A 23,891-nucleotide genomic window follows, 5' to 3' on the forward strand; every position below is an offset into this window, starting at 1 on the left:
TTTTGAGACAGGAACACATCTAAGACTGCTATTTATAAATTTAGGGGTCACAGCACCAAGCCTGCCAGAGTCCAATAAGCATTCAGACAATGCTCTCAGGCACATGGTGTGATTCTTGGAGAGTCTTGTGCAGAGCCAGGAGTAGGGCTCGAAGAGTCTGATTGATCCCTTCCAACTCAGCATATTCCATGATAACTCACTAATGCTTTTGGTTCTGCTAATGATTGGTCCACAATGCAAGGCCAGGATGACCTGCTACTTTGCCCTGTTACAGTGGCCTACTCAGACCTTGTATTCAGGCTCCAAACTGACATTTACAAGCACCAGTTCTCCAAGGCATGGTATAGAGCCCTTAGACATGTCATTTTACCCACTGCACAGGAGAACAGAGCAGACAGAAGAGCAGGAGAAACACTACAACTGTGTGCATTTATGTACTGCATGCATTTCAGTCTGGCTTTATTTCTCCAATGAATCACAACTTTCAAAACAACACAATAGTATCTTATGTAAAATGAACCTGCTGCTTCATGACTTAATCTGGGCAAGGAAAACTGCAAAAGTAAGTGATCACTGCAGGACAGTAACTTCAATGAAGAGAAAAAAAGAAATCCTTTTGCTAGTAAAGTGGACTGTACTGCTCCTGCTGCACATGCTCTGCTTTCACGCTCTTACAGTAGCTGCTGTACCTTGTCCACCCCAGTCAGAGACACAGCCAGTCTGGTTTGTCAACTTTGGCGCAGGCAGTGTAGACAAGGGGGAGGGAGATGGTGTCCATTTTACACCCAGCTGTCTGCTGCCAGAGGCCATCTATTTAGCTTGCAGCTCAATTTAGTTCAGCTCTGCTCAATCCCTAGTGGAACTCTGAAGAAAGGAGTATTTTTCCCCTTTTAAAAATGAAAACAGTAGTTACAGAGGAGAGATCAGAATTAAATAAATGACAACATAAAGAGGATTATCACAAAGTTGACTTTAGAGACTAAAGGCAGCTTTATATCCACACCAATTCTTGAAAAAAATATATTAGTCATAAAGGGGGAAATCTGCTTGCAAATCGAGTTGCCAAAATCTGTATGCTTTCAGCCTGGCAAGTTCTAGACTGAAGGGAGTGGGGTTATGGGGAAAATAACCAAAATCCCTGTTCACTTTTCAGCAAGAGAAAGGAACGTTCATTGTGTCTACATTCACAGCTGAGCAAACAGGCATTTCTATCAGCTGCTCTCTTGTATATCCCTCTTCAATTTTAACAACAAACCCAAGAAAGCATTCTTTGTTGCTGCTTAAATGCTCCCTAAACTAGATCCTGGGTCTAATCCTCACCTGGTCCAAAACACACAAGCTTCCAGGGACCTGCCTCAATCAGCTGAGGACCTGGCACAACACACATGCACATGATCATTAATTAGATGAAAGTTGGGAGGCAAGGACAACCCCAGCACCTTTCTAGGATATGCAGTCTCACATCCCACAGAGACACATCAGTGGTAAAGGCGGAAACCAACTGCCGAAAGCAACCACAGTGTTATTTCTGAAATTACCAACTCCACATTTAATTGAGTCCCTCAGGCTTTAAAACTGATGTAGCAAAGGGGAGACAGAGAGGCAGCCGAAAAGCCTGGAGACATTCTCCTTCAGGGACAGAGGCACGTCAGGATTTTAGGAAATAGGTAAGTGGATATAATCAGCTGACAAGAGTGGCTTGGACTTCTATCTAAGCTTTTCCCAAACCCATACCATTCTTCCACCCCACAATGCCCTCCACAAAAAACCCCAAAGAAAGGTACGGAATGGTTTATTCAGGGATTAGTCAACCTAATTAGGAACCAAGGATTTACCAAGTAAATGTCAGAAACAGACATAACAGGGACTATGGCAGAAGGAACAGTTGCAGGTAGCTGAGCAGAGTGCTTGGTACACAGAAGCACAGAAAATTCAACTGGACGCATTCCCGCAGACAATACAGACATTTTATCTGGAGCATGCAGCTTTAAAAATAGCTCACTATTAAAGCAGCATTTAAACAACAAAAAAAACTCCCCAACCAACCAAGCAAACAACCGACCAAGCAAACAACATAGCAACCAACCAACGAAAAACTAAGCACCCCGAATGACCGGTTTGGTTTGGTTTTTTTGTTTTTTTCATTTTGCTACATAGCACCTTATATTCAGAAATTTGTGCCTTAATTTCCCTTTTCTGGAAAGAGTAATAACCACAGAAATCACCCCAGGAAAATGCTACACCATGATCTTTGCTTATCTACTGATTCAATATTCCTCTATTCAATTACAGCAAAGCATTGTTTTGTGGGTCCATCTGCAATCAAGTTTCTGCCCTTAGGGAGAACACTCTTCCACAGGCACGAATGTATATACAGAAATAAGCAGATATACAAGCTGAATAAATGTACCTACTTATTTTCATTTTTCTTCTGCACTCTAATATTTTTGGACATTTCTGAAGACGGAATTATTTAGGAAAAAATGGAACAATTGGAATAGAGCTTTTACTATTAACTTTTCAAATTTCTTTATTACTGGGGCAAAAAGGAATGTACAGTCTGTTGGATATAATCAGGTAATTTTCTAAATTTCTTGATAACTGAATCTTGACGTAACATTTTCAGTCCTACAGAAGTATAAACATCAATTTTTTTTTAAATAAAAAGGCAGCTACTTGAAAATTAACATGCCAAATCTTTTAGAAACTAAAGAAAGATGCATGCTAATGTAAATCTACCTCCTCCCCGTCATAATACTTTTGCTTTGGTTATAAAACCATTTTGTCTAAAATGGAGTATAACAGAACAAAGTAAGATCAGATCTATAACTGTGGTGCATTACTCCATCTCTTAACATGGTTATCTTAAATGTTCTTTCCATTTCCAAAGGCTTTCACCTTCTGGAATTTGTATCACACCTGCTAACTGTTACTACATACTGTGCAGTAACATGCATCAAAACCAAAGATATTCTCAGAGTGCAATAGATTAGACTGGATCCACTCTACTGGATCATGTTACTAAGCTGAACATCTTCACTGTTACCAACAAAGCATGGAACACTTTTCTTCATTACTACGAAGTACAGTAAGATGGTGTAGTCCATTTTTTATGCGCTTGATCAGACCATGTTCGTCTTAGAAGCCTGTGAAATAAACCAAGATTTAAGGTAACAATGATTTAAAATCATATGGACTTTTCATTACATATAGTAAAACTAAGGGATGTCCTCACTGAAATAGTGCATAAGCCTTGTATTTCATATGTTGGCTGAGGTACAACAGGAAAACATATTTTAATGCCTTTGTCCTTCTCTCCATCAGTCTACCCTACAAACTAGCACATGACTTGCCATTATTCAACCATACTGGCAGTTTTCTTAGTAAGTGTGATGTAGAATAGGAATTCTCAGGCAGTGGAATGTTAGAGATGCTTTGGTGCCAGCCCTGGTTCCATGCAACCTGCAAGAGCATACATTATTTGCATTGAAGAAAACCAAAAATATCATGAAACTGCTTGTATAAGTCTTACTAGCACTCACATTAGTCTCCTGGCAAAATTTTTCTTCAAACATTGTAAAGAAAAAAAAAAAAAAAGAAAAACAGATAGACATCCCTTTCCATGTTAAATTACCATGTGATATGTCCTGGACTGTTCCAAAACATTTCACATTCTTAGTGGATGTCCAGTCCCACTTTCTTACAAGCCTTCCTTTAGTTACAAGTAAGAGAAAACAATTATAAGAAAAAATACAAAGTAAATCCTGGTAAGTGGATCAACTCTACAGCATGTACATTTAACCCAAGATGTATTTTCAACATAACAGCTGTGGCAAGCTATGCAACTCCTATTTCCCAGATTGAGGACATGTGAAACCCGACACTATTTACTGCGTATCTTTACTCTCCAGCTCCTAACTTAATTTTTTCCATAATAAACTTAACACAATACAGGCTCTAAATACTCATCCTGTTCTTAAAATCCATTTTCAATAAAACTCTTGTTCTCATCCGCAGCTGCTTGCAGAGTCCATTTAAGCCAGAAACACTCTGATTCATCCCTTGGAAAACCACCTTTATTGGCAACAAAATAACAATCTCAACTTACCTCAAAAACTACATTTATTCTTTCTTTTACTACTGATTACAGTAAAAGAATCTTGATCACTGACATTCCTAAAGCCTGGTCTGGAAGCCTTTTGACTTAGTACTTAGCCCCCTGTTTGTGACATTTAAATTGTTCAGCATTTTGAGTAGGCTGGTTGCAGTAGGACAAAAACTTGAATCTCCCAAAGTATAGGATAAATGCTCTCCCATTTTTAGCCTATTTTATTATTTCGTATGTGCTGTGTAATAATAGATGAAGTTAAAATGGCCTAGTATTTTCATTTGAATGCCTACCCCACAACCCAGTGCTACTCAGCACTACGATTCTGTAAACTAGAGCTAAAAAAAAAATCAACAGAATTCCTATTTGAAAAAAATAAACCAGCTCACAAGCCCCACAAATAAAAATCTCTATTAGATGTATTCATTTCCCCAAGAAACATATACTGTGCCACTAGCTTTACAAGCAGGATAACACAAACTAGAGAAGGCTACTAGTTAAGCAACAGAAAACAGAATTTTTAATAACTGTTGCCCCTTTTACAGCTGCAAACATAATACACTCTTCCCTCTTCTTTGTTATGTTTAGTTTAGCTCAATAATGAGTAATATGTGACTCAAAACAGCAGGAATGCATGCTTACCACATCTAAAATAAAACAGGAATAAAAACTAGCACCTACAACTAAAAAATCCTGACATATTGAGAATCTGCTATTTCACCAAATAAAAACAAGATTTCCTTGTATTGTTAAATTTTAAATACAAAATATGTTCTAAACACTTTCCATGCTGTATTTAATATCATGAATGTTTACACACTCATTAAAATGTGAACATCTGCAGAAAAGTAATACTTTAATTTAAGGTTCTTTCTCAAAGGTGGCTGTCCACACCAGGAAAAATACCACTCTGGTAAACATTTCTCTTTTTTTTTTAGAATAAAATCAGATATATAAAATAAACCTGTAAAGAAATACCTGTTAACCTTGAAACTATCTACACAAGAGTGTCTCTTTGTTCAGTAAGAAAATGGTTCCAAATTGAGTACAATCCTTCCAAAGAAATGAAACTGCTTTGAAGAACTTGTTTTCTGCTGCCAGAAAACACCAATAAGGCTTTCTTTAGAAAGCAATCTAAATTATAAACAAGAAACATTATTAAAATATTTTATTTGAATTAAAGTTTCTTGCTTGCCGATCTAAACTGAGATCAACAATTCAAATAATTCTAATTCTGATCAGCCTACCTGCAAAAAGACAGCTCTGGTCTACAGCATGTCAAGATTATTCCATAAAAAGTTGATAGTAACAAGTAGTTCATAGTTATTTTTTCTACTGTATTTATTTTGATTCAAAAAGGAAATACATACTTGCACCACACAAAAGAATGATTTAGGTGGATGGATACAATAATCACAAAGTTAACAGTTCCTAAGGAAAGGTCCGTGGTAGCCCTCGTTATGTTTGTAGGCCTAATAAATGGGCAGCTGGTGGCTGCCACTATCAACATAACTGAAAGAGGAAAGATTGCTGTACTGTTTAACACTATTCGGGAAAGCTAAAAGACAGGGAGCTCAACAGAAACATTAACTTCATATACTTTTTCTTCTATTTACATGGGATTGGAGACAGCTCAGGGGCTGTAGTGGAACCTGAAATTCCTTGCAGAGGAAGCCAGATGGAGTTAATTCTCCAGTATATCTTTACAATTATTAGTTGCATTAGTCATTAACTAAAGCTAGCAAAGCAGCAGATCTTTGCTTGTACTTGTTTTAAATTCCAAAACTTGTAAAAGGTTTTAGTCTGTCCAGGTCATTTGTATTCATACGAACAGCTCACTCTCTACATTTTTGGCTGCATTTAACCTCTGTCTGGGACTTTCAGTATTTCTAAAACATAATGCAAGATCTGCCTCCAGACAGGCTGTTTGCTGATGCAGGGGTTTACTGTACAACTTCTAGAATGCCACTGGATATAGCAAAATTGACCTTTAAGGATGAGTATGGGTCAAACTCAGATAAAATTGCCCTTTCTCCTTCAATATACGAGTTCAACAGTTGAGATCTGGTCACATTGTACTTCAGACTATTTCCAGTAGAAGCTACTAGACAGAAAGCTTTGAGCTGCTGGCAAGAAAGATGCTGGGTGAAAAATAGGGAAGTCCTGCTAATATTCTTTTCCTCCAAGAATTGTAATGAAAGCCTGTCTTCCAATACTAAATGAAAAATGTATCCATATGGTGGACCAAGTCACTTCTGTCAATTTCTGAATCTGACTGGCTTTGTCTTTCTATTGACATTGAAATATTGTGGAGGAGAAGGAGAGATTACCCCCAACACTGATATTGCATTCTGTTTGTAGAAGAATCCTTTTTTTCCTCGTTTTAAATATGAAGCTTTAAAATCCAAATGCTTACCCTTCTAGTGTCAGCAACACACAAAAAAAAAAAAAAAAAATTAGTGTTGATGGAAAGCCTTCCAACTTTTTGTGCTTTTATATGCAGTGCCTAGAAAGTTCTTGTCCAGTTTCCGCCAAGTTTACAGAAAAGTGTATTCAAAAGGACAGATGAACGATGAAAAGCAGATGACTGAAAAGGCATGTATTACAGGGAAAGATCTTTCTGAACGCTCTTCAGTGTGCTATCTTTATTGATCGTTCTCCTGCACTTCACAGCATGTTACGCTGAGCACACAGAAATCTGATGCGGTTACAGGAAAAGGTTTGCTGAAATTCGGCTCTGAGTTCTGAAACATAGCTACTAATTGTTTTTTCCAAAGATTCCGACAGTTCAGACTGTGACAAACCACAGACAGACGACGACAACAAAGAAACTGTGAAAGATGACAGGGAGAGTAAGAACATGTGCCCCTCAGTGCAGAAATGAGTGAATGCTGGAGCCAGGAGCACAGTGCAGTCTGTACAGCCAGAACACTTATATCTGACAGCACTGGCTTGGATAGCTACCAATATTTCTTCACATAAAGCAGCATCGCACACTGGCAACCATAGTGGAACAGCACTAAACACTAGTATTTCTGTCATTCACATGAAAATAAGTAAATATTCCAATGAGGTAAATGTCTCTGGTGTTTCCCTTCCTTGTGCCTGCCTACCTGCTGAAGAACTGCCCAAATCTTTTGCAAATGAACTTATTTTAGAACACTCCACCTAGAGGGGCATCCAAACTGGTAAAACATACCATTCGGCCTACAAGGTGTATTTTTCCCTACAGATGCTTCCACCACTTCTCAGTATCATTTCAAAATATAACTGCAGCATAACTTGAATAGCATGCAGATACTTCTGACTCATTTATTTTTATACCTTTTTATTAACCCAAATATTTCTCTAGAGGCATTGAAAACCAAGACCTGATCAGTTAATGAAGTCTATTTCACCTACAGTCTTAAGAGAATGAGAACATCTCAAAGGAAGAATTAAATACGTTACAGGACTGTGTCTACATCTCTTTTATTTGTGCTGGAACAGGTTAATGGTAGTCATTATGTACTGTAGATTTATATACAGAAACAAAGAGAATGAATGCCATGTAAATATCATTCAGGAATACACTTTTTTTGGTCCATTGTGATAATTTATTACAAACAATACTTTAGAGTAACAACATTTTTAGAACTGCTTGACTGGTATGAAAGCAAAACTTCTGCACCCACAGAACAGACATGCATAGAAGAGTGCAGGTGAAACTTATTTTGCATGTAATGTTGCCTTAAGCAGTGATACACAGGTATTACTAGGAAAAAGCACAATTTGATATGTACAGAGATCACAGTCCCAAAATGATTTAAAGGCTGAAATCAGGCCTCAAAACTGTAACTTACTACCATCCAACCTAAACAATTCTATGATTCTATAAAAGACATTACATTTAAGAATAATTTCTAATCATTTGCTATTGTCCCATTTTGTGATTACAATCAAGCATGGACCCCAGGTAATAAATCCTGAAGTCTGCAGAAACAGGTCTGTTTTCAAAAAAAACAATTACCAATCACAGGAAGGTAATAAAAAGATTTAGGCAGATTGTGCAAGAATTTGCAGAGCACATGCACATATAAACACATTCTGCAGACAGCGTGCATACTTTTTTCTACATGGTGGGTCATGGGTTTAATGCAATTAAAAATTCTCTTGAGGAATCTCAACATAAAAACTTCACCAATTCTTTTCACACACATTGAAAAATCTTTGTTGGCATAAAACCTACATACAAAATCAGCAGTTACCTCATCACAAAACCTCTCTTCATTATGCTAATGTTTCAATCAAATGAAAAACACCCTGATGTGTGAAATAGTGACATCTCAGTGAGACAGGACAAAGTAAGGCGAACTGCAGATCTTTGATCTGGCTGAAAGTGCTCTGCATTCTGATGAGAATTTTTGTTGGGATCCTAGGAGATGAAAGGATTTTTTTAAAGCCTGACAGTTAACAGAGGGGGGGAGTTATTCAGAGAAGAACAAAAAGAGGAGCACTGAAAGCAGATGACACCATGCCTCAAACTGGCCTTTACCATCTTACTGACATGTTCCACAATGTAGCATAGCAGTTTCCACACAGCTATTCTTGAGAGCTCAAGATCCTCTGTGGAGGCAGTATGGCTGGAAATCCACTGCTTCAAATGGATAGAAAATAGAAACAGGTCTAAATATAATACATATATCTTATTTTGGCTTCGTAAATGCATTATGCTAATGCTCCAGAATACACTTTTTGAAAATATGTTCTGCGCCTCACATAATAGAAGTCTCCAGTCTACGAAGCTAACAATTACAAGTTCTGTCACTCCAGTCTTCAAGAAAACCCCACACTGCAAGCATGGAAGTGCCATTACTTCCCTCTGATTCTTCCCACAGGTAGTTTGCCTTCTGTATCAGGAACATCTTCCAATCGTATAGGGGCCTTGCAACTGTTTACCCTTCCCCTCAGATTGCCAGAGGCACCAAACACTGGGGAGAGATACCAAGTTCCCCTCTCTATTATTCTACAAGCAGCTATGGGAAAAACCAAAGGACTCTGGGAGCATTCTGATTATTTATGTTCAAGCAAATGCACATACAGTCAACTTACCAGGCCACATACATGACACTTGTTTGCAATGCATTTGTATACCTCAGAAGACGTAAAACATAAAAAACAGACATGAAACCAGTTTTACTTTGATACTGCCTTTCTCCTGTTTAGAAGTTTATTCTTAAATAAAAAGAAAAATTGTGCTTGGAACCTTCTCGCTAAGGCAGAAAAAGAGATTTCTCGTCCTTGTCAAAGCTTTGCTGCTTCTTAACTTTCCCTCTCTACCCCCCTCATCTATGTTTCATGGTGTAGCCATTTACACAGGACACTTCTCAGTGTCAAACATCCTCCCAGCTGCAAAGACCTATCTTTATAAAAATGTCTTTCATTTAACCTCCAGCCTAAGCGCAAAATGTAAAGACCAACTAAAGGGTCTTGCAAATACCCACCAGATCTCCTATATCCTGAAGCCAGAACATTTATTTTCACTTGACAGAGAAAATGCTATTATTATTAGGATTTTTACATTAATTACAGACCTCTCTACGCTGTTTCACTACCTGCATACACATCCATTTTGAGAATAGTTTCATGGATCAATGCTGGAATGAAGTCTCCTTGAAAATTGATGCTAACATCACCAAAAGACTAACCATTTTGCAACACCAAAACAAAGCAGCATTACAGGGACACACAGAAGAAAAATTCCAGCCAGAGCATGTCTGATGGGCCATGTAACAAGTCAATACTTTTCTATTTTCTCCATACAGACTACTAAAATCTGTACCAATGGCAAATGATTATATTTAATATGCACCTAACTGTACTCTCACTAGACACAGGAAAATTTTATCTTAGGAAAATAGTAAATAACCGTAACTGTTTTTGAATTGTAACTCTCTCCATTAGAATGTGTACTTAAAGATAGAAATCCTGTATTTTTACCTGATGTACTTAACCAGGCACAGATTAAGACTAAGAAGGATATTTTTACATGTTAAGAGATTCCCACAATATTCTCTCCCTCTTACTATGGACCATTTTTTATGCTTCTAATTTTTTGTCACTCTTTCTGAACTTCTTTTTTCAAGAAGAAAGAATCTGTAAGATACATTATAGACACCTCACTATCTGGATTTTATCTGTACCATTTTGAGACTTAGCAATTAAAACTACCACACTTTCCTTTGCATGTCAGGGAAGTCAAAGGTCTCTTGGAATCCCTGACCCTAGAGTGCCTGACTCCATCAGAGAGGACCTAAGTACATGTGGCATAATATAATGCATTCAAGAATGTCACTAAAAGGTACTAGAGGGCTTGCATTAAACTGGCTTTACCTTCTCCTGCTTCCATGTCTGCTGTTGCAGGATGGAGAACTGATTTCTGATCACAGATTCTGATATGACTAATGAAATCTTGGTCAAAAGGAATGAAAACTCCACTAACCTCCCCTCTGTAAAAGATTCTTCTTCCTACTTTTATTCTTAAACTACAGGATACTGCTAGTATTAACCAGCTGGGTTTCTACTGTTTCCATCTTGAAGTTCCGAGGTTCAGATACTGTCCCAACAGTACCACAGAATCAGGGACATCAGAAGTCTAACGCAGTCACGTACTTAAAACTGTGCATATACATAAACCAGCTATCCAGAAAACACCGTAACTAAAAAAACCCGATCATTATTATTTACAAATAACAACCTGACATTATTTGTAAGGATGCTCTCTCATGTGCTTTGACAGGATGCGTTACTTTCTCCTTCACAAAACTTAGTTCTCAAAACATGTCTGCAACCACCATAAAAGAACTAATTTATTCTAGTGATCAGCAAGAATTGCTACCCTCTTAAAGTCAATATTAAGAGGTATTGACACGAAGCAAGCAAGCATTCAACCTGACACTACCAGAAAAGGTACCCTGTACACTTCAATCAACACAAAAATAGTCACTGAAAACCCTAACAACCCATGCATAAAGTGAACTATACAGCTTATCTGGGAAACACAGAAGTACTAAGGGGATAATGCATTTCATTCAGCCTTGACTTGTGTCTTGGGGTGACTTTGTGATGTGTATCCCATATCGCTGCCCTATGCCCAGAAATTAATTCTTGTGCCTTTCCGTGCCTCTAAGCTGAGCCTGAGAGGGAGAAGGAAAAACTGAGCAAAACTTCTTCAAAGCAGTTTGCAGCTTGTTCAAGGTCACACAGAGATGGCAACTCTTTTTTTCCCAGCTGCGGCAGCGGGGCGAGGAAGCACCCGGCTTGCTGCTCCCGGGTCAGTTTTTGGCCAGTTGCTCAGTTTCTTTTTCTCCGGAGAGAGACTGAGAGTTGAAGTTTTTTTTCCCCGCCCTGGAATTCCAGATTTTTTTCCCTTTTCTGCTGGACTGCTTCAACTTCAGAGCACATCTGGAGGACTTGCCACCAGGCACAGAGGGCCTGGCCCTGGGCCAAGCCCCAGCTCCAAGGAGACCAAAGGGAGGACTCAAACGCTTTCCCAGGCTTTTTTCTCCACAGCAAAATTTTATTATTTAGCATTATTTTCCTTTTCCCGTGTGGTTGTTAAATAAATAGTTTTTATCTCCTTCACTTTCCTTCGAGGAAAATTTATTTTTCCCGAACCTGGTGGGGGAGGGGTGGTGACCTGCCTTCTCTCAGAGGTTATATTTCTAAATTTGCCCAAACCAGCACAACTTGATCATTACCACAAGATGACCATTTTCATTTTTTGGTGTTGTAAGGCAACATGCTTCCTAGAGTCCTCCACTTAAGACACGTAAATATCATACAGCCAATCTAGATAAATATAGACTCAGAGAACAAAAAAGAGTTTCAGAAGGAAAAACTGTAAAAAACATGATTCCTTGTAATTTCAGCATCTCTAATGTAAACCACAGCTGGAGGTTGCATTAGCTGCTAGTTCAGTATCGCAGATTAACGTGCATGACAGGAGACATGCCAGAGGTCCAGAGAAGGGCAGCCATAGCCATGGAGAGGCTGCCAAGAAAGCCCTTGGCTGTGAGGTGCAAGACAAGTAGATGTGCAGATTTTGCAAGACAGAAATCAAAGCCAAGAAGCTGGAAACGGTCAGTCTGCAAAGGACAAGACTTCATGGTATTTACTTGTACAACTCAAAGTTCATGCTGGGGAGAAAAGATGCTTACTTGTAAAGGTAGTATTCGGCTTGATCCACTTCTTCTCGTGAAGAAATGTTGTCAACAAACTGATTAAAAAATAAGAAATAAAAGCTTAAAAGGGGAGCACTCACACAAAGCATATTAGAACAAAGTGCAATAACAAGACACGTTTGTTTGGCATATTTAGCTGTCTGACAGTACTGGAATTCTTCACATCTTTGCTTGCTCCTAACTCTGGTTTCTTCTAGACTGCTAAAACTCAAACCTTTTTAAACTGAGACAACTCCCTTCCTTAATTCTGAAAAACTTTATGCACCTTGAAGGCCATCTGATGATTAAATACCTACAGCCCTGTAATTCTGCTGTTCCTCCAAATCTTTTGCTCTTTAATCACACCCTTTATTTTAAGCGTACATTCAGATCCTTACATTTTTGCCAGAATTTTGAGTGAGTCTTGACATGCCTCATTTCTTTTTCCAAAAAATATTCTTTTCCCTATAGTTTGCCAGTTGTGCCTATTCATACTACATATTCTGAAGCATAGGGACAGCAACATTTTGTATTTCACTATACTTATAAATAATGGTAAGAAAAAAATCAACCCCCATGCTGTAAAGCACAATTGTCCTCTCATTTACAATCCTGTCTTCTTACAAAACTCCCAGTTCTATCAATTACTTAAATACAAGCCAAGTTTTCAACCAGATTTTGTCTTATGTTAACAGTGAATCCTGTTTTCCTGTAAGTTTTACTAACATAAGCATAAAGATGCTGGAACTCTACAGCATCTTCATAATATAATACCTTCAGTTCAGAATATACAAACATGTTCTCAAGGTCAGTACTTCTCTTTACCCTAAGCCTAAGCTAAAAACAGTAACTTCAGCTGCCTGGTATTTGGTCTCCCATTTCTTAATTCTCTTTCCATGCAGTATACATAGAGATCTCAACTTCTGAGCATGGCAATACCATGCCTGTGTGCTTTCCCTACATTTCAGAAAAAAAGAATATGATGTTAGCTCCAGGTATTGGAAAGTGGTGCTGTTTGACAATCTGAAAATGCCATTTCTCCAGGGAGGTCAGCCCAAAGCAAGAAAGGAATAAATCTTCATAAAAAGGAAAGGAACACCCATATCCCTCATGGACACTGTCTCAGAAGCAATCGTCAAGAATGCTTGATCTGTATAAATGCTTGCTCTTGTAACTGAACAAAGCCTTCTGTGACACCTCAGTTAGTGGCGCAAATTATCCGAATCAGTGATATTACTAATTAGGGATATTTACTGAGGTAACTCAGCTTCTCTGGGTAATTTTGAAGACTGAAATTAGTTTGCTGTTTTGTTTTTTAAAAAAGTGACATATTTATTTTCCTGTTCATTACAAACACTCATTTACACAGGGAATTTAAAAACAGATCCTGTATCTCTGCTTTTCCTCCCCCCTTTCCAGATTAACCCATCCAGAGGATGGAACTGGTTACTAATTTCAGTAAAAGCAGTGGCTTTGCTTAACCCATGTCAGCATCTGTTCTGCCTCAGTCTGCTGCAATGAAAGAAAACTATAAAAGCAAAATATGTCCACCTCCGCCTCACTCTGAAAGGAGCCTGGAAGTGGAGGAAGACAGACAATGCAGCGTACTAATTCAATGCATTCCCTTAGCTGCCTGGGTTCTTATACCAGTGCCTCAGGAAGCTTTAAAGCTCTCACAAAGACAGAATGGCAGGAAGGCAGGAAACACATAACCCAGTAACAGTGAGGCCTGATTTTACCGAGAAAAAAAAAAATTCTGTTTTGAAGACCCTATGGTCTGGGTACTAACTAGCGAGTACAAAGTATCAATAAAACAGCTTTATACAGCAATTTAACAGTATAACAAGACATTTATGATCCCAGAACTCTCAAAAGAGGTGATATCATTTATCACCTCTCAGCTCACTTGATTACACAAGCATTCCACAGTCCCTTCTACCACTTTATGATTGGGATTTATTTCCTTACCCGGGCTACTGTCAAAGAGCTGACAGGCAGTTTTCTTTCATAGGTTCTGTCCATTAAGTGGGCTAAGTCAGCTGGAGAAAGCAGAAAAAGAGTGTGTTTAATCAACTGGGACAACAGGAAAATCTGCAGAGCCATTATATAACCTAGAATAGAACCTGTGTCCATGAAATCAAATTCTGGGTTCTTAAGGTCTCATTTTGAAATTTTATGAAAACAGTACTTTCCATTACTGTGGAACACTTTAACAGAAAATAATACATTAAAAAGTTCTCAACGTGATGATCCTAACTTATTAGAAAAGGAGGGGAAAAAAGCAAACTACTCTATATATAATGTGCTGGATGAAATTAGTACAACGAACGTAAGTAATCTAAAACAAAAACTTAGCAGATGTCCTTAAAATTCCCACTTGCTTTCAAGCCTAGCACATGCTGGACAGTGCTTTATGCATGGACTTTTATTTTATGGTAAAACAATGAGACACAGAAACATGTAATACCATACTGATAAACCTTACAGTCATGAACAGCAATCCAAAGAAATCCTGTTAATCAAATGGGGCACTGTGCCAGTAGCTAAGTAACTTTATAGCATTCTGCTTCAGCAGTCATACAACAATATTAATCTGACCATGCAGGAACTTAAACTTCTGACTGTTGAACAGGTAGCCAGCCATTGCATTTGATGAACTTAATTGGAAGTTAAATTAATTTAATTTGAAGGTTTAGTTTTGTACTGCTCCTGGAAAATAAACGTGACTCATAAAGAGTAAACTGTTCAACATATGCTGAATGTCATCTGTTTGACCATGAACTGATGATATCAAATCCATAAGCTGTAGAGACTTCAATTGTACTCCTTTTTGCTATCCTCCCCCATCTTGAGGACCAGGAACCCAACATATTCCCTCTGCAACATTTGGAACTTGCTTCACCCTTTGCAACTGTTACTAAGTGAGTCACTCCTTTGAGACCTCTCAGTAATGATGATGGCTCAAATGACCGCTGGCCATCCTTGATGAGCTGATGGGTTGGCTCTTTTTCCAATTAATTTCCCAAAAGGTCATCCTGCCTCCACACCTGTCAATGAAATGTGAGGTAAGCAGAAATTGCAGCACCACATCAGAACTGACTAAACCTTCTACTCTTGCAAAGACGTCAGGGGCAGGAAACAGCACCACACCAGTAACATGCTGTGTCTCTGAGGGATGCTGTCCACAAAACAAGTGGTACTCACTATTTTTTACTTTAAAAACACACCTGTACTGCAGCGAACACTGGAGGGTACAGTTTTAACAGTACAAATGACATTCATTGCTACTCTGACTTTACAGGTAATCTGTCAAATTACAGCACATGGATGAAGTTTTCTCTTCAGTAAAATGACAGAGCCCTGACTTGCAATAGAAGAGTTGACTCCTAGTCTGTACAATGCTGCTGTCTGCCACATAGCAGTATTCCTTGTTTACATAACAACTTTCTTCCTGAGGAGTTCTTCAAAACACAAAATGGGCATTTATCTTCCGGCTGAGGGAAGGCAAACTTTTCATGACTATGAAAGCAAAGGGAAATTTGTGGCAAAGTTAGTAAGGCCAGTACCTGCTCGCACAAAAGACAGTGCAAGATGCTCAGGTGACATGGGTTATCAAAGCCATGCTATACAAGATAACCACTAAAAAACCAGATAGAATTTTTTAATGGTAAAGAAACTTATATGGGAATATCCTTACAAGAAGTGTCTGTATTTGACTCTTTATCACCCATCTCTCCAGAACTCACAAAAGACATAATGAAGCCCATGGGAAGAGACAGAGGGAGCATTCCCAATAGCGCTAGAAGTTAAAAAGAAGGGGTGCTGCAACCAACTCAGCTTATCTAGATCAAAGCACTGGGTAGGTCCTTGCCTAACTGAATGAAGTCAACTGTCATCCACCATTCTTAATCTCCATTTTGAGACCGCTGGAAAGAAGTGTTTGCTCCAAAATCTGGTATGGTTGATGACACAGCAACGTGGACCTGAGACTCAGAGTTCATTTACCTAATCCCGAACTGTTTTTCTTATGCACCACTCTCACAAAACTACAAGGTGATCCCTATGAGCATTTTTTTGGGCCATGCTCAAGCCCTGAGCTTGGCATTTCTTTTGTCTAGGTGCTCATGAAGATGTAGAGCCCACTTTAGAAAACACTGACTACTTTAGTAGAATATAAGCCAAATTGATACAATGCCATGAATACAAGATCACAAGACTGTTAGCCATTATACAACAGCATCCTCTAGGAGAGTTCACACATAGAATTTTAATGACTGACCTTTAATGCTGTCTACAAAGCTGAAACTCTCCATCAGATCTACAGTACGGAAAGCACATATCTATGAACTCCATATAAATGTGAAACACTTATCTATCATCTCCAGTGTAAGAGTAACAATAAAATGAGGGCTGATTAAATCTAAAAGAATAGCAGACAAATGAAGATAATGGGAAATTTAGCTTTGTTTTCAGATAAATTGCTGCTTCTGCACTAGTAGTATTACAGGAATTATTAGCAATGAGTAATTATTTCCTAGCTTGTTTTCTGTGAAGAGCACCTAAAACCAGACTTTTTTTTCCTCATATTCATAATTTGAAATAACTCAGCCACCTTCTTTAAATCAAGTCTGCTCCATAAGTTGCTATTCAATAATCAAGATTAAAGCTTTTTCTTAGTTAAAAGATCCTGACAGCAGTACTAGAACCCAAGCATGTGAATGCCCAAGCCTCCTGGCATTGTTGGTGGTAAAACCTGAGTGCTTATGCTGGTGTATAAACCAAACTAGAGTTTTAACGGCCAAATCAAAATTCTAAGTACATTTTAACAGATACATGTTGCAAATGCTTTTATCTGACTCATCAAAAAAACCACTAGTCTCTACAATCTCTCATATATGCTGCCTAAAAACACACTTCTACAAGATTAACTCCATAAATTTAACTTCTCTAAAAATGTATTACTGCATATTCAAGAATCCAATGGATTTAAATTAACAAAACAAACCATAAATAGAAGCTTAGGTAACTTAATTTCAGGCCATGACTTCAGAGTGGTCTCTAGAACACTGGTATATGAGATACCACGTTCACTCTTTTTTCATTTGTTCATAGAAACTCAACATCTTTTTGCCTGCAACAGGGTGGCTCAGGACAATGACTGGGGAAATACTGACCCTCACCTTCCAAGTCAGTGGTTATAACTTCTAATACTAGTTTGGTGGCCTCGGAAATTATCATAGTTTCAGTTTGATTTACAGGGTGTACCTATCCACAGATTGTAGCCACATCAGCAAGTAGCACATTATCAATAAGTGGCACATTTGGCCACCATGTAAAGTCACTTTTACAATATTTATACCCTTGTATTCTTAGAAGTGGTTCGCTCAAGACAGAGTTCTGATCCAGTGGTGGGGAATGACGATATAACTGAGATGGAAAGCTTAGCTGTCCTGGCAGTGATGGGCAGAGCTAACACCTTAATTCAAAGGCTAACCAGCGCTATAAAGAAAGCCTTGTTTTATTTTAAAGAACCAATTAAAATATAAAGGCCAAGGCAAATATTTTGCCCTAAAAATTTGTATGTTCCACATTTATCTCTATTTCCCGATAACTGGAAAGAACAACAGCTTTGTACTGAACAAGGCTTTGAATGGAAATCATTCATGTCTGTAAGGGCAGCACCGCCATCTGGTGTTGCAGATGAACCAATTTAGGTACTGTGAATCTTTCTAACAAAAACCCCAAATTTCCTATCTCACTTGGATTCTGCCATCCCCTGGGATTCTGGTTTCCTTGGTACTTCATTTTTAATAACTGGAATTCAAATTACTTCTAAGGAGGTATCTTCCAACCAGCAAGCAGTTTGCAAATTCCAAATTAATACATTTTCAATTCTTGATCAAAAGTGCTTTGGTACACAAAATACAGTTTTGCTCTTTCCCATACATTTTTCAGTACTGAAGTTTGCTAAACTCATTCATGCCTGGATTCTAAACTGAGGTTGCAGAGAAGACAATAAAGCATGTCTTACATAGACACAAGTAAATGAGTTTGTGTCTGGGATAGCACATCATTGCAGCAGAGAAATGAAACTGACTTGAAATCAAAAAATACTTCTTTTTCCTTTAAAAGTATCCTCACAACACAGTTTTGCATAACAATAGTTCTGAAACAACGTTTGAAAGACACAAATAAAACAGCATGTCCTCAACACAAGGAACTCACTCTGGCTGTAATCACCAGTTAGTACAGACAAGATTGTATGTGCAACCATACACCTGACAGCTACAGAGCAGACGTCTGCATGGCTGTCTCCTTTCTGAAAATGCTAATACAGCTGACACCGTGTTAACTTGTTTTCTCTTTTCTGTGAACACAAAATGAAAATGCAAAGCAGCTCTTTGAAAATCATGGAATAGACATCTGCTTTGGCTCAAGATCATCAGCGGAGGAGTGGAAAGAACTGTGCCTGCCAAACAGCCACAGAAGGTCTCGCCAGGCCTGAAGAAAGCCAAACATGGACTGTACGAGCACCAGCACAACGTTTTCTTCTACAGTGGACTTCTACTGGCTATGACATTTGTCAAAATAAGAACCCGTTTTCACCTGGAGGTGACTAGTTCAAATGTATCCCAGGGCACAAATCTGTGGCTCCAGCCCAAAATACACTGCATGAGCAGTCCTACTGACAGCAAAGTGTAACAAGGTATTAACAGTCTCTGCAGGTTCCAAGCTACAGTTATGAGGATCCACTGGCTGTTTCTGGTTCATGCACAATACAACATGTTGACAATACCCACCTAGATGCTCATTCATAAAAGAAACAACTTAGTGCATAAAAAACATCAGTGTGATCATTTTGTCTGTCCTCCTGCCTGACAAAAGTCCCTGAATTTCACCTGCTGATTCTTCTTTCGGCCTCACAATCTCTAAGGCAAATAACAACCACAGCTCAGGGGCCCAGGAATGAAAACAGACTATGAATTAAGGAGTCTCCAAAACACTTTGGTACAAAATAATGAAAATCTATCTTTAGCATGGAAAAATGCTTTGCAAGATGCCTTCTATTTAACATAGCCACCAAAAAGACAGGGGAATGTAATTTCAAATGTAATCTAGACAAATAACATATCTATAAAATTTCCACAGATCTCAGTACCATGTGCAGATACAGTTTAACATATAACTTCTTGAAAAGTTTAGTTCCATTCCCCATCCCCTCCTAAAAAAATCCATAATTCAAGAAGAAACTGCAAAACCCTGACAAAAATTTCCCCTTTTAAAAAATGTCTTTAAATATGATTATACTGTAATACTTATAGAATAGCTTTTTTTCACACTGCAGTACTGTTAAAACAATGTCAATGAAGACATCAGCCAGAGAGAGTCATACGCTTTGGAAGTTGTAAAAGAAAAAAATCAGCTTGTAGAAACCAAACATTAAGTAAACAGGCAAATTCTAACTAAAGCACTATAGCTTTGAATACATATGTCAAATTTTTAACATGTTGAGCGCTTTTTGACATAGAAGCTCAGAAGCATATTGTTTCACACACTTTTTTATTTTGAAGGATTTACAGATGACAAAACAGCAAAAAATGAGCTCAGGACAAAGTGGAGACACGAAACAAACTTTTCTCACCTAGGCTATGTTCCTCTTTCTTTCTCTTTTCCCATTTTGAGCTATCCACATAGGCTGAAGAAAGAAGAGATCTTCGACCTACTGAAGAGAGAAATCACTATGTAAGCTAGGTTTCTTACACAACTCTAAACAAACATTTTATTAGGTACCACCTCTTTCTGTCACATTTACCAAGTGGGATGCATTAAACTGTCTTTATGTCAGTAGCTATTAATGTAACAATTCAGATTCTTTATATGTGGATGAGTCATTACAATGTAATATTTAAAACTGAAAAGCTTTCCCCGAAAGTTTTTTTTCAGCATGAAACAAGTACTTCCAAACCCTAACTCTGTATTAAGAAAATGACAAATTTGTAAAGGTAGAAAAAACCCTCAAACAACAACAAAAGCAACTTCTTTGTGCACAAATAGTTATAATTAGTTCAATTTTTTTTTTCATCAAATGTTAATAATTAGCTGAATGTAGATTCAAAGCATAAGCATGGCTATACATAAACACACTTTTCTGTTGTTGCTGAATGGTTATTTTTTCTCCCTATAAAAGTGTGTCTCACTGAAAATACTTTCATTTTTATAATCTCCATTCTTCCATCTCCGGTGAACTGCAGACTCGCTAAAATATTCTTGAAAGCTTTTTCCAAGTACTCTTTGTACCACCAAAACTGCTCAACATGCTGTGCTAGCTTTTGAAACAAAACAAAATGCTTCAGCTGGAAGAATTGGTATATCAGTCACAGATGATGAGGTCTTGAAAATGCATGAGGAACACCTAGATAAAATTCGTTGAAGGAAGATACAGAAATACATGTAGAAGGTTGCAGGAAGTAATGTTATGAAATAAGAATATTTTTAAAATAGACACTACAATGCTACACAGAAGTCTTAGCAATTACTTCCAAGTCTTTATCTAAATATCTGTCTGCTACCACTAAAAGTTTTGTTTTGGTTGTGAAACTATTTTCCCTTTTTATCATCCTTCTGACACACAATTATACACACGCATCCAGCACTGAACACCTCAGAAAACTACTGGCAAAAAGACCCGGAACACAGAATTCCACAGGCAGACTTCAAAAATATGTACAACACTTCACCAAACAGTTAGAAAATAAAAAAATAAGATATTTCTGGTTGGTTGGCCGGCATTTCCTTTAGCACTCTTTTTCGTTATGCTGATAAAAGAGGCACACAAAAGATCGGGGGGGGGGGTTGGTGTGGCGGCTTTTGGGTCTTTTTTTGTTGGTTTTTTTCTTTAGCATAAAGGAAAAGTCGTCCATTCATTCACAGCTAAGGAGGCCACTAGCAAGCACGAGGCTTCCAGGGCCTATTTTCCGCAGCACAGGCCCTGTGTGTGTGAGCGCCGAGGCCGGGGCGGCGCGGTGGGGCCGCGCGTCCGCAGCTACCAGCAAGCAGCACAGAGAAACGCGTGCTCGGCGAGGGCGGCAGCCACCCATCACCACCACTACCCAAACGTTACTGGGCTCAGTTCTTCCCAAAGGTCAGATCTTTAGCTTTTCCAAAACATCAGCCTTGCTGGCGCCTCTGTCACCGCCGGTACCAGTTTTGCTGAACGCGCACTGCCGCGGGTTTGGCGGCCTCCTGTGCAATTCCGCGTGGCTTCCCCTCACCCAAAAAGGCAGGTCCTACCGTGTCGAGTTATGAAATCGGCACAGGCACGGGGGATTATCTACTAAAAAACAAATTGCGAACACTCTCCTGCACTACATACTAGCCATAAAACGTCTTCTGAGCTGTCTCCAATGCCACACATGCACACAGAGAAAGGGGGAAAGGTGAATGAAGTCGCTGCGCAGCACCCCGTCCCTGCTCACGCTCCCTCACCGCAGCCTGCGGCAACCACGACAACCAGCGCCGCGCCCCCCGCCCCGCCAGCAGCGCACCGACCTGGGGCCGCACCGAGTGCGCTCCCGCTGCAGAGTACGGCGCGCCGGAGCACGGGGGCGGCCATGGCGCCGAGGCCGGAGGAGGCGGGCGGGAGCGCGGGGAAGGCTATGAGCGCCCCGCCCCGCGGGCCCGGCCGGGAGATGGCGGCGGTGCTGGCGGGCGGCTCCGGGCGGGTGGTGCGGGAGGCGGCGCGGCGTTCGGCTGTCCGCCCGCCCGGCCCAGGCGGCTGGGGCTGCGCGCCCGGAGGTATCGCGGGGTACGCGGCGGGGGTGGGCGCCGGGATGGCCGGCGGGGCGCGGGGCAGCCCGCCGGCTGGGGAGCTACCGGAGTACTGCAGCTCCCGGCAGGCCCGCCAGCCGCTACCAGCTGTGGGCCTGACGGGAGCTGTAGTTCCAGCGCGGATGCGTCTCCCGGCGCGGGGTGCCCGGAGCGCCGCCGTTTGCGCTGCGGTGTGCAGGCCGAGCTGACGCGACAGAGGTACCCCATGGGGAGAGTCGGCGTCGTCACAGAATCGGAGAAGCAATCACGTAATGGCCTGGGTTGGAGGAGACTTTAAGTATCATCCAATGCGAACCCCGTGCCATGGGGACACCTTCCACTAGACCACATTGCTCAGAGCCCCATCCAGCCTGGCCCTGAGCATGTCCAGGGATGCTAGATCCACAGCTTCTCTGAGCAACCTACTCCACTGTCTCACCACCCTCCCAGTAAAGAATTTCTGCCTCATATCTTACCTAAACCTATTCTATAATCAAAGCCTTTAACTAGCTGAAAGCCATTCCCGTGTGTCCTAGCACTACCTGCCCTTGTGCATGTTCCACTCCAGCTCTCTTGTAGGCCCCACTGAAAGGCCGCAGTAAGGTCACCTCAGAGGTCAGTGTTAGTGTATCCCCTGCTTGCTGCTGTCAGGATATGACATTTAAAAGGAAACAACCAAACAAATAAACATGCGGCTTTGTAAATGTGTATTTATTCTGGGAGGATGACGGCGTTATCCAGACCCTGGGATTCGGGGATAAATGGGGGCACATGGAAAAGCGGCATATGGCAGAGGGCTCTCCAGCCTAGGTCCTGGCTGGGCTCCTGGCCCACTGTGCCAGCAGTGGTGAAAGTTTTGCTCAGGTTACACCTCTGTTATACTCCTCAGAGACATGGAACCCCCTCTCTCGGAGTGGTGCTCTGTGATCCTCTTCACTGGCTGGCCATATAGAGGGTTGCAGTATGCTTGAGGCTAAGCAGGTTGGTTGGTTGAATTCTCTGGGATAGCCTGCACCACCTGCACATGCCAGCCCTCATATCCATCTCCCTCCTTTTTCCTTGGTGGTGCCTTTGGTTTTGAACTGTTTCTGTAACCCTGTAAAGTGTGAATCTAAGGAAGCAGTACAATTCAGGAAATTGAATTTTAGAAGGATAACATTCTGCTGCCCCACTCTCTCTGTTGACACTGTGTGACCACTGAGTGTCCATGATGTGTGGTGCGCTATCCCCACCCCAGGCCAGCATGATTCCTGCACCAGCTTTGGAGAGGCCCAAGACAGGGATGGTCTTTCACTGCTAGACCAGCAGAGGTCGGTGGAAAGGAAGTGGCAGTGTAATACAGGTCAATTTCATGCTGAATAAAATGTATTTGCTTACCCATTGGAACGGCTTCAATTAAATTTAATGGATAAATGTGCCGTTTAATGGATTTTTTTCTTCTGTTTTTATGAAGTGTGTCATTATCATGCTTCACTTGCATAGCAAACAAGTGTTTTTATTTAAATGGCCAGTTACGTTTTCCTAGGCATATGCAGAATGAGAATAAACAACATAACTCAGGTCAATACTTGCTCTTGTCCTTTAGTGGTTAGAATAGTCTTTATAAGCCAAAACCTTAAAATATTAGATTGTAACAGTGTCAGCTGTTACTGTGGCTCTCTGTTACAAAGTCTGTAGTTGCAAATAAAAATCTACTGGACACCTGGTTTTGTGACAGCAAAAACTTGTCAAATAGCTTTTGCATGATTCTTGTTTTAAAGCAGCTTGCAACACAG

General features: G+C 40.0%; 1 protein-coding gene across 3 annotated transcripts in view; it reads right to left on the reverse strand.

The window, feature by feature from the left end:
- Nucleotides 1-21,964, reverse strand: part of MRPS27 (mitochondrial ribosomal protein S27) — a 43,684-nt gene extending 21,720 nt beyond the window's left edge. The window contains exons 1-4 of one of the 3 annotated variants that reach the window (XM_032095484.1): nucleotides 21,859-21,964; nucleotides 19,952-20,032; nucleotides 14,278-14,348; nucleotides 12,307-12,365 (exon numbers count right to left, since the gene is read on the reverse strand). In XM_032095484.1, the coding sequence (XP_031951375.1) occupies nucleotides 12,307-12,365; nucleotides 14,278-14,348; nucleotides 19,952-20,032; nucleotides 21,859-21,922 (275 nt within the window). In that variant the 5' untranslated portion in view covers nucleotides 21,923-21,964. Of the gene's footprint in view, nucleotides 1-3,009; nucleotides 3,147-12,306; nucleotides 12,366-14,277; nucleotides 14,349-19,951; nucleotides 20,033-21,858 lie in introns of those variants that run through there. The other 2 variants (XM_032095485.1, XM_032095486.1) reach the window with 2 other exon arrangements.
- Between the last annotated feature and the right edge of the window lie 1,927 nt (nucleotides 21,965-23,891).

The sequence above is a fragment of the Corvus moneduloides genome, chromosome Z (genome assembly GCF_009650955.1).
Source record: "Corvus moneduloides isolate bCorMon1 chromosome Z, bCorMon1.pri, whole genome shotgun sequence".
NCBI classification, from domain to species: domain Eukaryota; kingdom Metazoa; phylum Chordata; class Aves; order Passeriformes; family Corvidae; genus Corvus; species Corvus moneduloides.